The following is a 16874-nucleotide window of genomic DNA, read 5'->3' as shown; positions in this document are numbered from 1 at the left end:
TGTTGTTCTATTCAATGTATAGTAGGTATTTATTTATTACGGGTATACAACTTTTACGAGGACCTAAACGATCAACCACTAACATACTATTTCAATAAAACGCGAATTCAGATATGTAAAAAGTTTATTTTAATGATCCAGGATCAAAATATATGAACTCAGTAAACCATTTCATTTGACCCCTTCCACTAATTATTAGCATGTAGACATCCACTCCTGTTTAAACTATACTCGTTACCGTCCTTTTCGCTCCTTTCTATTCTTCATTTTCTTTGTATACTTTGTTGATATCTGCTTGTCTATTCAAAAGTCAGTGAGACACGGTTGGTTTGGTCTCACATAGTTGTTAATTAGTACTCGTACTGATAACACCTAGTGCACCAGAGCTCCAAAGCTATTGCTGAGTTTATCATATACTGTTCAAAAAAAGTAGGGGATATTTGATTTTGGGGGCATAATACTAAAATATGCAAATGACTACGAAAAAAGTCACTATAGAACCTAACAGAAGAAACATTTCCAGTTACATGTGACGCCCAAACGCACCAATAGCTACCGCATGGAATGCAGGTGATGCTTGGGATCATCATGGGGGTCCAACCCAAGATTTGCACGACTCTGACTTTGAATGTTACAGTCATTGTGGCATTGAATTCCAGGGTGGAAACATCAGTTTAATTGTTTTAGTGACCAGAAAACAAATTTTGATATGCGTCGGCTTACCCAAAATGAAAGGTTACGTGCCCTTGGCATGCTACAGATCGGCACAACACAGGCGGTTGTGGCGCGGACGATGAATGTTTCTCAGTCTGTCATAAGCAGGCTATGGTCCAGATACCGTGATACACAATCTGTACAGGACAGACCACGCTCAGGTCGACCAAGGGCGACAACTCAAGCCCAGGATCGATTTATCCGTACCTTGGCCTTGAGAAATCGTGTCATCACAGCAAATCAGATCAGCGCTCGTCTTCAAACAGACACTGGTGTGAGAGTGAGTGGCCAGACGATTCGGAATCGACTGCATAGGGGTCACCTTCGCGCCCGACGTCCTCGCGTGATCCCTTGTTTGAGAGATCATCACATTCAGGCAAGACGTCGTTGGTGTAGGGATCGTCAACACTGGGATAATCGACGCTGGAGCAATGTGGTGTTTTCAGATGAGTCAAGGTTCACTGTTGATTTTTTGGACAGACGTAGGAGGGTGTGGCGTCGTCGAAACGAGCGCTTCCAAGACGTTAACGTCATCAGACATGATCGATTTGGGGGTGGTTCTGTTATGGTGTGGGGAGGCATCACTGTTGCTGGAAGAACGGCTTTACATGTTGTTGCAGGGCGTGTTACAGGCCAGTACTACCGGGACAACATCTTGGCAGTCCATGTTGTGCCGTTCGCACGACGTCATGGCCGCCGTTTCATCTTCCAGGATGACAACGCAAGATGTCACAGGGCCAGGATCGTTACAGGTTACCTCCAACAACAGAACATCACCACATTACCTTGGCCAGCACTGAGTCCCGACCTCTCCCCCATCGAGCATGTCTGGGACATGCTTGGACAGAGGTTACGTCAACGTCAACAACGTCCTGCCAATGTCCAAGAACTTGCTGCTGCGTTGCAACAGGAATGGGACAATCTGGACCAAAATGACCTTAGACGTCTCATTAGGAGTATGCCACGTCGGATCAATGCTTGTTTGGCAAACAGAGGAGGATTTACCCGTTACTGACTTGGTTGTGATGCTGTGGTAACTTTGCTGTTTGACCCCGGGTATCATTTTACCCTTATAATGGTCAGTCTGTGCCTTACTTAGTCTAACGATCATTTGGAATAAATCGATGAATGTGAACTTCATTTCATTTTGTCATTTGTTTCTTCGTCAGTTTCATTAGGTGACTTTAATAACACTTAAAAATCAAATATCCCCTACTTTTTTTGAATAGTATAGATAAAGTAGCCTAGCCAGACTCCAAAAGACTCCTCAAACCAAAGACTACTAGATTCTGCAAAGATCCTCCAGTCCATAAGTAATTTTAAGGTTGTCTTTATTTTTATACCTTCACAAGGTATAAGCTGTTCTCATTTTTTTCTTTTCTATCTACCTTATTTTATTTTATTTTGTTCTTCCATTTTTTTTTTTGCTTCTTTTCTCTTTGATTCATTGTTAGGATACTATTTTTTCTTTTTTATATCAGATATAAGCTTATAAGCTTATTTCCTCCTTCTATTTTATTTTCTACATTTTTAATCTACTTTATTTAGTTACCTTCCCCTCACCCTTTTTTACTTTTTGTTATTTGTTTTTTCATTCTCCCTATATACCAACTTCTTAACTCCATTTATTTATTTATTTTTATTTATTTTTTATTTATTTTTATTTCTCATCCTTTCCTTATTTCCATTATTTTCCTTATCAGACTCTTCATTTATTTAACTATTCTACTCTTCTTTCTATCATCTAATAACCAAGAAGCTTAGTGTACAAGCCAATCAACTGATTGAACTCGTCACAAACCTCTTAAAACAACACCAACAAGCTAAATCTCTTTTATAAATACCAAACCTGATAACTGTTAAGTAAACTCATACAAGCAATAGGAACCCATAGTTAATTAGTATTATTAACACTGATTGACTAGCGGCTTTTTTGTGAAAAGGGTTAACGACAGTTATACCAGCTTAAAACAACACTAACAATCTAAATTATTATTATAGTTACCAAGCCTCATAACTGTTAAGTAAACTCATACAAGCAACAGGAACCCATAGGTGATTAGTATTAATAACACTGATTGACTAGCGGCTCTTTGTGGAAAGGGTTAACAACAGTTGTATCAGCTTACGCCATTAATTAACAACAGCATACAACCTTAATCAACACTGTTCAGTCCCTCCTTTTGTTTTCGATTTTACTTTTCGGCAGCATAAGAACGATGGCGACAGAGGCTAGCTCACCCATGTCAATGGCTGACGCTTTTAAAAGCAGCCCTGCACCAAAGTTCTTTCCTGCGACAAAAAGGAGAGAAGAACTTACGGCCCTGGGCAAGGAATTGAAGAGTAAGTGGAGTATTATCAACATACCCGACATAAAGATCACAGTGCCGGGACATATTAGACTTGCCCTAAAAAGTAGGTCTGACATGGACCTAGCGCTGGCCCAGAATCTACTTCTCGGTATGACCGTGACGGTGTCCGAACCGTCCACCTTGTCTATTGTTCATGGGATACCGGCCGAATATACCGGGGACGAAATTCTGGAGGATCTAATAGAGAGGGGGTACCAAGCAACCGAGGTATATCGGTTTAATGTGGCCGAGGGGAAGGACCAGGGAAGCGTCGCCCTAACCTTCAAGAAAGGTACAGCGCCCGAGGCACTTAAAATCGTCTACCTCAACCGAAAACTGTACAATAAAACACAACCAATACACTACCGCCACTGCCACCACCACCGCACTCCTTACCCCACACACAAACAGATCACGCCCTCAAACAACCACCAACACCCAAACAGTTTAGGTTAATGAAATAGGATAGCTGGATTTATCAACAAATTTAACCGTTTTAATCCTTAAAGTCTGCTTTTTAATACCTGGTATGTGAAATAAACAAAGAAAGTAAAAAAATTAGCGACCGCCATGTATTTTTTATCTACTTTTGCTTTGTTCTGATTTCTATTGCCGCTAATGTCTACCCACAGTTCCGCGCAAAAAAGGTCAAACGCTCGATTCGGCAGACCATTTGATTGGCTGACCCCTTATTTCAAGCAGAACACGGGTTAAATAACAACGCTTCTAGATCCAAGTGTAGTAAAGACAAGTAAAATCGAAATTTTGAACTATAAAAACGAAACGAAATTGGATCTGTGTTTTAATCAGATTGCGTTAGTTTAATCCTAGCGTATTGTTTTAAAAGTTTAAGCTGTCACCATTAATCTTCCTTAATTACGTCTAGATAAACAAACAATAAAGGACCCTCTATTAAGGCTTTTTTTGATACAGGTATACAATTATATAATATTGCTTAAAATCTATTTACACCCATCAGCGTCAAGTTTTAGTCTTAAAAAAGATATGGACTATAGTTTATAACACCCCGTTGATTTATGCTTATTAGGGGATTATTCATTCGCTGTCTTTAATAAACATATATACATTTAAAATAAACTACAAATAAAATACATAAAAATTAAATATCTAAAATAAACTATTTGTCATCAATATGCACTGTTACGGTATACCGCTTTTGCGATTATATAAAGAAAAGTTTCAAGCATAATCATACCTGAAAGTAAATATATTTTAAAATGACAAAAGGTTATGGAATGCAAGTATGGCGAAGCCCGCGGAACATTTCCCGAAACACACAAAGCACTGCCCATAAAACGTTTAACTGTATATATACTGGAACATTCGACAATATCAAATAATTACGGTCCTTATAATCACCGACAAGGGCGTTTTCACAAAAGATGACCAACCAGGAAATGTGTGTAATGGACACATCATTTCAAAATTTAAATGATTTCATCAAAAATTGAAATAATTATGCAGAAAGATGCCTCCTAATTAGCCATAATAATTTAAGTTTTTGGATATAGGTTGGGCGATGCTGACAAAACATTTTGTCAAAATTTCAATTATCCATGATTTGTACCATTTATTTTATGAAATCATATACGTTTTTGGATATGTCCGACGATTTGTAGAATATATATATCTATAAGATATCTTTCCTTTTCGGTCAATTTTTGCAATACTTTGGGCACTATTAATAAAACAAAACACAGTCGTGTCGGTTCTTGTCGGTGATTATATTAGTAAAATCCAATAATTACTCCTGCTAGTATTTCATACATAATTATCAGAGAAAAAATAGAAAGGAATTGCAAGCTCCGTGACGTGTCCTCAGCAAGTGGCCGTTTCTAATAATAAAATGCAGCCCCGTTTCGGATAAGCATACGGAGTCGGTAGCCTATAGGCGTTCAATTCATTGTAGTGCTTTTCTTCAAAGTATGATTCGAATTACAGTCGAGTCAGTGATTAAATGGAGACTGGAAGCCTTATGTTTGGTAATAAATATGGCATGATTTAGAAGCAAAAGGAAGAAGAACAATTTGAAAAGGAACAAAAAGGAAATCAACTGTTTTTTTGAAAAATCACAAATAATAGGAGGACAACAAAGGCGTCCCTGTCCCCATCATCCATGTACCAGTGAGTCGCTCGAATCTTCCGAGTCCTAACCCCAAGCGAATTCAGAGATACATATATTTAAAGGAAATCAAATAAGGTTTAACGTCCCATTGTTCTACAACGACTGAAGACGGGCATATTATGTCATACAGTGTATTATGGGGGATATTTTGCCCGGGCAGCGGCACTAAGAATTGTTCATTGCCAGGCACTCCATCCTGCACTAATGGCATAAGGGTGGGGGTATCTAGATGATCACCCTCGGTCAATACTGGGATCAAACACGGGACCTCCAGGTTAGCAAGCCAACGTCTTACTAATACTATGAGCCACAGCGACTCCGTCTATTAAGATTCATTTAATATTAGTTCATTTATTTGTGCCCAATCTTACTCACCTCACAAACTCCACTATTAAAAGATTCATTTAAACATAGCCTACATTAGGCCTATGCAAGAGCTAAATCTGGCTATTGTAGTTCTTTCTATAGGCCTGAAATGTTATATCTAAATTATTAAGTAGACATTAATTAACACAACAAGACTATAATCAACTTTCGATAGCATCGGATACTCGAGATTTTAACTAGATTAGAAGTAGAACGATTTGCCATTTAAAAATTTAATTTAAAAATGGGCTATGTCTCGAATATACCAGTTCCCTGGTTACCACTATGCACACATCTCGTCAAAATTACAAACAGTGATAATTTGGCTCAAAATGAAGTAATTTGAATGAAATTTTCAATATTTTCTTTTTTTTTATCATCTATTTTTGAATTATTATAGCAAGAATGACCAACTCTTTATTAAACGGAACTCTTAATGCATCTTTAATAATATTAGTTCAGTTATTTATGTCCAATCTTACTTACTCACCCCACAAACCCCACACAAAAAAAGAAAATACCGACGGATCCTATTTTATTTGTTCAAGTCACTATATTTAATTTTTTAAATCTTATGGGTGGTTATGTGTGGTGCGGTCCTCCTGTAGTACTATTAGAGTTATCCTCCCTGGAGTTCACGGTGTATTTATAGGCGGAGCAGTATTTTGTCATGTGATATTTACGTCATTTGTTTAGATTTATAAATAAATTTGCATGGTTGTTGTTGCTTGTAATTTGCTGCAGTAGAACTGTCAAACGCAGAACTCGACTGAAATACAACTTACAGATAAGAGTAAGTATTTGCATAAGAATTCTCGTAAGTAGGCTACATCGAGATTAAACTTTTGTAGTTTTGATCAGGCATAACCATAAGGCCATTTATTTATGAAGGACAATAGGTCGGGCATCGCAACTAAGGAAATCTGCAGCTTCATGATCAGCTGTTTGACAATGTCAGAGTGACAGATAACGTTTATATCACATTCACAAAATACTAAATTTTAGGAACATGGTCATTGTGATATTTTACCAAGCATTATTTCATTCATGTTAATTTTACTCTGCTTTTCTTTTTTTAACGACTACATAGAGCCAGTTGAATTTTATTTATTGGATAATTATAAAAACAAAGTTAAAGATGAACTTTGTACCTTTGTATTATTAACCCGATTTTCATCTTGTGACCAGAAATGTAGGTTAATGTGGTTAATTTTCATACCATGTATATTTATAGGTTATAATAAACTATCTGTTTATATACATATATATTATTATATTGTAGCACAAAAACATATTCAATTTCATGATAAAGGGTCATAGTCTGGTAATGGAAATGTATAAAGTGGACATATATAATGTCAATAATAAGGGATAAATAATGAAACATTTCAAAAGATCATCTAATAAAATGGGCTTACAATAACAAAGTTGTTAATATATGAATCAATCTGATAGTGATATCTCGAATATTTAAAAATACTTGGTGTCTTCTTTAAAAAGTAATACAAATAAAAAAAATCTGTTATTTATGTCTCAATATTTTGGTAAATTTATAGGAAGTTCATTTTACTAGTAAATCTCTGTTGATTTCATTAATCAGGTGCAATTTTGTTTTTGATATTGTATGTTTACCTCCACAAGCTTAATTGTTTTTGTTTTTTTGTTGGCATTGTGGTGGGTGTTGTGCATGAGGCAGGTTATGTCTGCTCTTAGAACTGGGCTTGGGTGACAGTTCTGTATAGGTCTACATCTTGACATGTATTCGACATGTATTTTTTATTGTTTTTTTTGTATTTTTCCATACTCCCATATTGGAATGTGGTTGTATGCAGTCTGTCAGTTGTAAACAAGTGGGGGGTTGGATGGCTGATTGGTTAGCACGCGCGCACTGTATCATACGGTTTGTCATTGAGTCATCTGGCGGGGTTTCGATTCCTCGGTTCTACGCGCAAGTGAATTATTGAAATAAAAATTAAACCATATACATTGTTAGTCCCGAAATGACCTAGTTTGTGTCGAGTGGACAATAAACCCCATTTCTCTCTCTCTCTGTGTAAACAAGTTCTTGTGAACATTGAACACATTATAAGTTACAGAGTACATTTATCATCCCATATCTTTTTAAGTGTTGTTTATATTTTCTTGATTTCAAACCTTTTTCTACTAATCTTTTCAGGCAATAATGGTTATCATTAGACAACAGTTAGTTGACTCTATAAAGAAAGTATTATTTATACTAGGTTCAGCGTTACTTGTCTTTGTTGCTGCAAGAAATTCTATAACATGGTAAGTAAGACATATCTTTACAAAAACCTAAAAAAGCACTCCTACCTGAATCCTGGTGTTTTGTTGGATGATAATCTGTTTTGCTTGGGCAGCTGCATAATGCCCTACTCTTATTTTGAATTCCACCTGTCAAGGGTCCTTTTATGTACACTCCAATGTGTACAGTGGACCTTGGTTTTCGTCCCATCCGAACAACTAGACATTGCCTATAGCATTCCCTCGGTCCTACACCACTAACAAGGTGAAGCCACGGCAGAAAATCCAGAGGGACTTTCTCTGCCAACACATCGAGCGAACCCAAGACCTCCTGGTTAGCGAGCTAACTTCTTACTCACTGAGCGACCTTGGGTCCCTAATACATACTAACACAAAGCACCATGCCCGGGCTGAGTATAGTAACTGGATATTTGGATTTTAACATTATATTAACAAATAAAATCCTATAAAATGACTAATGTGCCCAATAATAGAAATTCTAAAAATAAAATGATAAAAGCCAAGGTTAACCTATTAGTTACATGACTATTATTATGTAATATCCCATACCTCTATTTCTTTCAGGCATCTTCAGAAATTTTGGGGTGCCTCAGGAGATTTTTGGCAAAGCCAGTGGGAAAATGTGTACTATTTACTTGGTTCTAAGGATTATATGATTGGTATAGTTGGTAAGCCATAATTTCTTATCCATTCATGGACCTTCAAAGACAAGTTATAAGAATTTACTTCTCAACTGTCAGCCATGTTATACGCCAACATTTTGGTTGTATTGTCGTCACTCTGTCCGTCCACAAGATTTAGAGGCTGAAGTTATCATCCGTATTCCAAGTGGTGAACCCTTCTTTATTGTTTGGTAATGTCTGTCTTGTCATTTGAGAGTCTCAAGTTGAGACTGTTGTGGATGTTGAACAGTAAGCAAGTATATTATTAGTAATGTTTGTCGCCTGTGTGTTTTTTATTTTTATTGTGTTTGTGGTGAAATGTTTGAGTGCTTGTGGAATTAGCCACAATTGTCAAGTCAACATTTTTTCTGAATATTTTCAAATCCTACTATATTGTTGACTTTTAATAAATTAATTAATTTACACTAAAATGGGATTTGAATAAATGTACATGTTAATAAATTTTGCAAAGCCAGTTAAAATATTCCATGAATCCATGAAGTATAAGTAGTATTGATACATCCATGGTTTTGATCAAAACTAAGATTGAGATTAAAGAAATCTTTTTCCCACTTATATACTATTCAAAAAAAGTAGGGGATATTTGATTTTGGGGGCATAATACTAAAATATGCAAATGACTACGAAAAAAGTCACTATAGAACCTAACAGAAGAAACATTTCCAGTTACATGTGACGCCCAAACGCACCAATAGCTACCGCATGGAATGCAGGTGATGCTTGGGATCATCATGGGGGTCCAACCCAAGATTTGCACGACTCTGACTTTGAATGTTACAGTCATTGTGGCATTGAATTCCAGGGTGGAAACATCAGTTTAATTGTTTTAGTGACCAGAAAACAAATTTTGATATGCGTCGGCTTACCCAAAATGAAAGGTTACGTGCCCTTGGCATGCTACAGATCGGCACAACACAGGCGGTTGTGGCGCGGACGATGAATGTTTCTCAGTCTGTCATAAGCAGGCTATGGTCCAGATACCGTGATACACAATCTGTACAGGACAGACCACGCTCAGGTCGACCAAGGGCGACAACTCAAGCCCAGGATCGATTTATCCGTACCTTGGCCTTGAGAAATCGTGTCATCACAGCAAATCAGATCAGCGCTCGTCTTCAAACAGACACTGGTGTGAGAGTGAGTGGCCAGACGATTCGGAATCGACTGCATAGGGGTCACCTTCGCGCCCGACGTCCTCGCGTGATCCCTTGTTTGAGAGATCATCACATTCAGGCAAGACGTCGTTGGTGTAGGGATCGTCAACACTGGGATAATCGACGCTGGAGCAATGTGATGTTTTCAGATGAGTCAAGGTTCACTGTTGATTTTTTGGACAGACGTAGGAGGGTGTGGCTTCGTCGAAACGAGCGCTTCCAAGACGTTAACGTCATCAGACATGATCGATTTGGGGGTGGTTCTGTTATGGTGTGGGAAGGCATCACTGTTGCTGGAAGAACGGCTTTACATGTGTTGTTGCAGGGCGTGTTACAGGCCAGTACTACCGGGACAACGTCTTGGCAGTCCATGTTGTGCCGTTCACATGACGTCATGGCCGCCGTTTCATCTTCCAGGATGACAACGCAAGATGTCACAGGGCCAGGATTGTTACAGGTTACCTCCAACAACAGAACATCACCACATTACCTTGGCCAGCACTGAGTCCCGACCTCTCCCCCATCGAGCATGTCTGGAACATGCTTGGACAGAGGTTACGTCAACGTCAACAACGTCCTGCCAATGTCCAAGAACTTGCTGCTGCGTTGCAACAGGAATGGGACAATCTGGACCAAAATGACCTTAGACGTCTCATTAGGAGTATGCCACGTCGGATCAATGCTTGTTTGGCAAACAGAGGAGGATTTACCCGTTACTGACTTGGTTGTGATGCTGTGGTAACTTTGCTGTTTGACCCCGGGTATCATTTTACCCTTATAATGGTCAGTCTGTGCCTTACTTAGTCTAACGATCATTTGGAATAAATCAATGAATGTGAACTTCATTTCATTTTGTCATTTGTTTCTTCGTCAGTTTCATTAGGTGACTTTAATAACACTTAAAAATCAAATATCCCCTACTTTTTTTGAATAGTATATTATAAGTTGACTCATGTGACATCTCAAACACCACACAGACAAATCCACCATCTTTTGCTACATTCTGAGACTTTATAACCAACTGAAATCTGATTATTACTTTCATGTTCATTTTATTTTCTTAATTCCAGGAACTTTTCTAATTACAACTGGAATTTTCTGGATTTCCAATGCATTTTTCATGTTATTGGATTTAACAGGACGACCTGCCTTCCTACTTAGATACAAAATACAACCAGATAAAAATGTACCAGTGAGTCAAACTACTGTGATCTAAATAATTCATCATCATTGTATCCCTCATCATTTCTTTTTCAAATGTTCTGGAAGTAGAGGCTTGAACCTTGAACTTGTTATGTTTTAAAGTTTTAGTGTATTACTGATTACCCAAACTTGAACCCTGAACTTGTACAGTTTTTAAAGCTTTCAGTGTATCAAAAGCTTCCATACTATTCAATGCGCAAAAACATATCTTTGAGCTTCGAACAACTCAAATGGATATAATAATAATAGCCTATTCTTAAAGGAATGTGCACATCTTAAAATATTTTTGTGAAAAAAATTTGAGGTGTTGGGGGGGGGGGGACAGAAATATTTATGGGGTGTTAGGAAACTCAGGATCAGATATATTGACTTAACTATAAGCTTCTAGATTTCTAGCTAAGGTTATGGTCTATCATTGAGTCAAATGAAGTGGTTTCAAGATCCCAGATGTGGGTTTGATTGCCCAACCTATTAGGTTTTCTCTGGTTTCCTCCCACTGCCAAAGTCAGTGTTAAACCCCAAACGCTCTCTCTTTCTGACAACTTTACACATTTGACATTGTGGTTGCTCTCCAGTTTGGTATTGATGAGGAACAATTATTTTGTTTCCTGATTTTTTTTTCCAGTTAGAAAAAGATGCCTTAAAGAGAGCAATTGGAGTAGTTTTGTTTAACCAGACTGTTGTTGGTATACCATTTATGTGTGTTGCCTATCTTGCTATGACATGGAGAGGATGTAGTATGAATGGAGAGTTACCCACCTTTCATTGGGTTTTGTTTGAGATGACCGTATTTACCCTGTTTGAAGAACTTGCCTTCTATTATTCTCATAGGTTTGTATATTGTTCTTCAAATTTTATGCGTGTGACAGATTTCCAAAAAACTGGGGACACAACCTCTTTTTAATTACTAAATGTGATATTATACAATCATTGAGTCATTTGATCAGCGTGTGTGGTGTAACAATAATTTCACTTTATTTAATTTACTGACCCTAAACTTTTGTTATCGTGCATTAAAAGTAGCGCCTCTCATCTAGAACTGTTCTACTCGATGGCACTGAGCTGCACTGTCACGTTTGGTATTCACAGTTAAATAAGTGAGTCCTCAAGGATGATTTAAAGGACTCTAAAGTTCTGGATTCCTTTAATGTTGCTGGGAGTTTATTCCATTGGATGGGTGCTGCCGCTGAAAATGCCCTATCACCACATGATACGTTCAACGTTTTTGGAACAACAAGGTCGTGCAAATTGGGTTTAACATCCACTAGGTCATTTCGAGACTAACAAAGTATTTCATAAATTTGCATGTGTAGTGACCTTTAGCAGTGGGAGGTGACTCAATTACAGACCTGATGATATGAAGTGCATGTATTAGATCATTTAGCCATCCACCCCCACCCCCATTTCTAAAGCACATTATGGCTATTTCTGTTTTGATCTTAAGTTGTAATGTTTGGATCTGGCTCTAATATAGATATATGTTTATTGATATTTTATTGATATTTCAGATTGTTCCACCATCGTTATCTTTATAAATATATCCATAAACGACACCATGAATGGACAGCATCTATAGGCCTAGTCTCAATATACTCCCACCCTATAGAACATATATTTAGTAATCTGCTGCCACCATTTTTAGGCCCATTGTTAATGGGATGTCATATAGCTACAGCGTGGCTGTGGTTTTGTGTCGCTCTGATGTCAACAACTGTAGCTCACTGTGGATATCACTTCCCATTTCTCCCGTCACCAGAAGCTCACGATTATCATCATCTGAAGTAAGTCATTTTTAGGACATTATTGCAGATGGGTTTTCTGGGTTTTCCAGTTTCTTCCCATTGTTTAAAAGCACAGTTTTTATGTTTTTAATTGAATACAGATACACCAAAACACTACCTGATAATAAGTCCACAGAATTTACCTTATAGGCCTCTGCATGGCATATTCCTGTCTTCCCGGTACGTGCAGAAAAGTAGGACGTTAAAGCTCATTTTATTTCATTTCTTACATAAAAATTTAGAAATGCAGATAAACCTTGCATAAAATTCATAACTCTATTTTTACACAAAAATAGAGTTACAACTGTCTAGGGTTAGGTGGCAAAGTGTTAGTCTCAAAATTGCCCAGTAAGTTGAGTGGACCATAAAACTCTGTCTCTTATATTTTAATGCAAAATTACTCAGTTTCAGTCAAATGGCTGCAATCTGGCTCACTAAAATAGAAATGTATGACTATAATTTATTATTTAACTTCGTATTTTTTAGATTCAATCAGAATTTTGGTGTCTTGGGTGTCTTGGATCGTCTCCATGGAACAGATAACATGTTTCGTGAAACCAAAGCCTATCAACGCCATTTTCTACTCCTGGGTCTTACGCCAGTGTCTCAACAATTTCCTGATACACCAAAGAAGAAAGCTGAGTAATTTGATTAAACTGTGTTCGAGGTTTGATCAGATTGTCTTTCAGAATAGCTGTTTATGTCTGATAGAGCGATAGAGGTGTGATTATTGTGATAAATATGCTTAAAATTTTATATTATCTACCCCCCCCCACAATCTTAAAACAATCAAATTAAAGGTTAATTATGAAGCCTCTCATTGCAAACAACAATATTGTGAAAGTTGAATCTCTAAAAGGATAATATGTCCAAATATGGTTTAATTCTGATTGGTATTTACGAAGAAAAACTGAATTATAAAAATTTGTCCATCTTCAGATTTCCCGAGTCCAAGGCACATTAATATCTTGTGATTGGGTAAATTGAAAGGCAGAAAATTCACCTTCATAATGTTTTACAAGGATTGTGTTAGTCCCCATATTTAATCAAAATGGCTTCCTACGTGTTTTTTATTGAGTAATATTTTGTTGTTTGGGTAATTGTAGTTTGTAGATTTTAATTTTATTAATGACAATGCATTTTCATAATATCAGGACCATATTTTTAAATTATTATTATACAAAAGAGGTTTTTTAATTTTTTTGCTTTATAAGACATTTTTTTCTAAATATTACTTATTAAGTATAAATATGATGTTTTTCAGAAAAGTCATTCTTAGTACAGGTTGTTTCAATCGAATTAAAACAAATAGCATATTTCGTTTTAGGATATTTGATTGTTTATTTGTCCTCATGACAATATTATCTGTAAAAGTTATTAAATGAAACATGTTCTATTAGAAATTCAGAAAATAGTGATATGATGGGCTTTTATCAGTATTATTCTACTGTTATTGTTAGAATATGAAAATAGGTGAATCAACTTCTTTAATGGTCTATATGCCCCGAATGTGACGTCTTTGGAAAACAGGGAGGGGTGTGTATGTCCGAATGGTTTAACTCGTAAGGTCTTGAGTCATGTGGCATGGTTTTGATTCCATGCTTGTACCTTACAAGGAGTTGGGTCATCTGTCCAACGTTATGGATTTTCTCCGGATTCTCCGACGCCTCCCACAGCAAATTATTGAAATAAAATTGAACCATATGTTAGTCCTGAAATAACCTAATTTGTCTCCAGATGAATTATGTAAGCTACTGATATGTTTACTGCTCCATGTACTTAACAAACATTTAAACCTTGATATCATGATCTGTCAGACATATTTATTTTATACAGTATAATTTTGATTGAATTTTATTTAAGAGTTTATTGTTTAAAGATGTTTTTATGATTAAAAAACCAGAAAGTTTTTTATAGCTTCTCTTCCATATTGTATTCCTTGAAAGAGTAAGAATTAAACAAAATCCAAAGATCTTAAATAAGTGTAAAGTATCCTCTAGTTTTGATTAAAATAATCTGTGTAGTATATAAATCTCTTTTGTAGTTCGGCCACTTGTATATACATATTTTTGTTTTTCTATACTACATGTATGTTATTTGTGATATTATAAAAATCTTTTCTATTTTTTTTTATATTTTGAAAGAAAGAAAGAAAAGTAGTTTGAGCATACTTAAGATGGACAAGGCCCTGCATGTTTAGTATCATCAATTGGAGAACATATATTAGCAAAAAAAATTTATTTTATATGTTGCTCAAAACCGTATTTTACAATGGTAGACATCTTAAAACTTGTGATTGTAACTGCTAGCACATTAATTGTCCCCCACCTTACATCGAAAATGTGTCAACCATGTGAATTTGTTAAGTACATGTAAAGGAGAAGTGAAACCAGGTCTTCTAGTAAGAGTAAGCATACCCTTCTTGACACCTATCACTACTTATAACTAAATAGAGCTTTAATTATGTAAATGTTGTCTTTTATGAAATTATAAAACAATACAGTTTTAAAATAATAATAATATTAAAGCCACTGTTATTTGAGGTATTTTTAATTAATTGCAAACTACAATATTGTGGAAGTTGAATCCATTCTAATCAGAATTTAAAAAGATGTGATAATTGAACATTTGTCAAAATTCTGCATTCTCTTTAGACAATATAAAGTCAGGGTGGGTAAATTCTTTTGATGGGCCTCTATTTTTTTTATCTAATTGAATTCAAGCTGGAAGATGGATATATGGGGTTTGTTTCTTTAAATATTAAATAATCAATGCAAGTACTATGAATAATAATAATCAGCAACTTTAACAGGATATTTTAATATGAAAGATCTGTAGAATCTAGTCTTGAATTTTTATTATTTATTTTGAATGAAAATATTGCATACAGTATTTGAAAGAAGGTTAATGTAAATTCAGTTTTTTGACATATAATATATTTATATTACACTTACAGTCTATAGATAAAATCATTGTAAACAAAACGACTTTTACATATAATATATATTACAACTGTAATCTTAGGGCATTGTATCTGTGTTTTACATATAATATATATTACAACTGTTATTTTAGGGCAGTGTACCTTTCATTTACATATAATATATATTACAACTGTAATCTTAGGGCATTGCACCCGTCTTTTACTTTCGTTAAAGTCATGCCAAACTTGAGAAATTTTAAATTTGTTAGTTTATACACTAGGCTTCTCTAGTCTTTAAAAGTTCAGTAATGGTATTGCATAGAATTGTGACCTGTATACTACAGTTCAATTACTAAATGCCATTCAAACAATTCATTTTAGATTGTTTATTGACATAATGGCTAAAAAAATAGGGTCAAAACGGCCAAATATTTAGGTCAAAACGACCAAATTATGGCTGTTTTGACCAAAGTGAAATTTGACAGTTATGGTTTATGGCTGTTATGACCACATCTATTTTAGATTCAATATGTTTGCCATGCAGTATATGGTATTTCAATTCAATCTGTATTTTTATTCAATTTAACTGTTTAACTATAGAAGGTCTGATTTGTGTTTATTGTGATGAGTTAAAAGTAAGAAATGTGTGTACTGGTATAAGTTCTATATAGATGTAATGTTTGTAAGTTATTGCCTTAATTGTTTCAAGTGCTCTATTTATATCGCATATTTAAAATAAAAAATAATATAACCAGAACTATTGGACTCATATTTTTTTCACTTTCATTACAAATGTACTTTGAAGACAATAAGCTGGATTTTCAGGTTTATAAACCTTGCCAGGTCCTCCGACCTTCCCCACTCACAAGGGAATTTTTAAAGCCATGATTAAAAATCCTAATTATTTTTTTCTCAGCCAACATCAAGATTGTACATGGAACAAGGCAATACATTTCAAGCCTTGTGAGTTGTATCATCTTGACAATATAGTGTGTGTTAATTGAAAGACAGTTTAGACAGTCTCTGCTGATGTCATCTATGTGTCATACTGTATTTAAATTATTATATGAAATTGGTGGTTTTATATTGCACAGTATCCGGCTGTCAAATTGGAATCAGACATTTCAGTTAGAAATGGGTGACTGAAATTGAACCATTGTTAAAAACAACCCCATTAAATCCAATCAGAGAGGCAAACAATTTTTCTGCCAATTGATAATAGTCTGTAGCGTATTTAATATAGTAGCTTAACCCAGATGTCACAACAGGA

At 35.8% G+C, this 16874-nt stretch overlaps 1 protein-coding gene across 3 annotated transcripts; it reads left to right on the top strand.

The window, feature by feature from the left end:
- The first annotated feature begins 2 nt into the window (after window positions 1-2).
- LOC126831117 (fatty acid hydroxylase domain-containing protein 2) lies at window positions 3-16361 on the top strand. Of its 3 annotated transcripts, none has more exons than XM_050561752.1 (7): window positions 3-21; window positions 7754-7863; window positions 8425-8528; window positions 10768-10889; window positions 11526-11731; window positions 12409-12681; window positions 13168-16361. In XM_050561752.1, exons 2-7 carry the CDS (start codon window positions 7760-7762, stop codon window positions 13325-13327), a joined length of 969 nt encoding a protein of 322 aa, XP_050417709.1. In that variant the 5' UTR covers window positions 3-21; window positions 7754-7759; the 3' UTR covers window positions 13328-16361. The 3 variants fall into 3 exon arrangements, with proteins under 3 accessions (XP_050417709.1, XP_050417708.1, XP_055958713.1); XM_050561751.1 differs by lacking the exon at window positions 3-21 and adding an exon at window positions 6254-6370; XM_056102738.1 differs by lacking the exons at window positions 3-21; window positions 13168-16361 and adding an exon at window positions 6254-6370 and having other exon boundaries at window positions 12409-12685.
- The last annotated feature ends 513 nt before the right edge of the window (window positions 16362-16874 follow it).

The sequence above is a fragment of the Patella vulgata genome, chromosome 8 (assembly GCF_932274485.2).
Source record: "Patella vulgata chromosome 8, xgPatVulg1.2, whole genome shotgun sequence".
Taxonomy (NCBI): Eukaryota; Metazoa; Mollusca; class Gastropoda; family Patellidae; genus Patella; species Patella vulgata.
The sequence above is the reverse complement of the archived record's forward strand: the minus strand, read 5'-3'. Positions and strand labels throughout refer to the sequence as shown.

What these genes read in the sequence shown, in the direction of transcription:
- LOC126831117 (XM_050561752.1), top strand. Translation starts at nt 7,760, where the DNA reads ATGGTTATCATTAGACAACAGTTAGTTGACTCTATAAAGAAAGTATTA. An exon ending in AACCAGATAAAAATGTACCA is followed by an intron (nt 10,890 to 11,525) that starts GTGAGTCAAACT and finishes TTTTTTTTCCAG; the next exon opens with TTAGAAAAAGATGCCTTAAA. An exon ending in GCCTTCTATTATTCTCATAG is followed by an intron (nt 11,732 to 12,408) that starts GTTTGTATATTG and finishes TTGATATTTCAG; the next exon opens with ATTGTTCCACCATCGTTATC.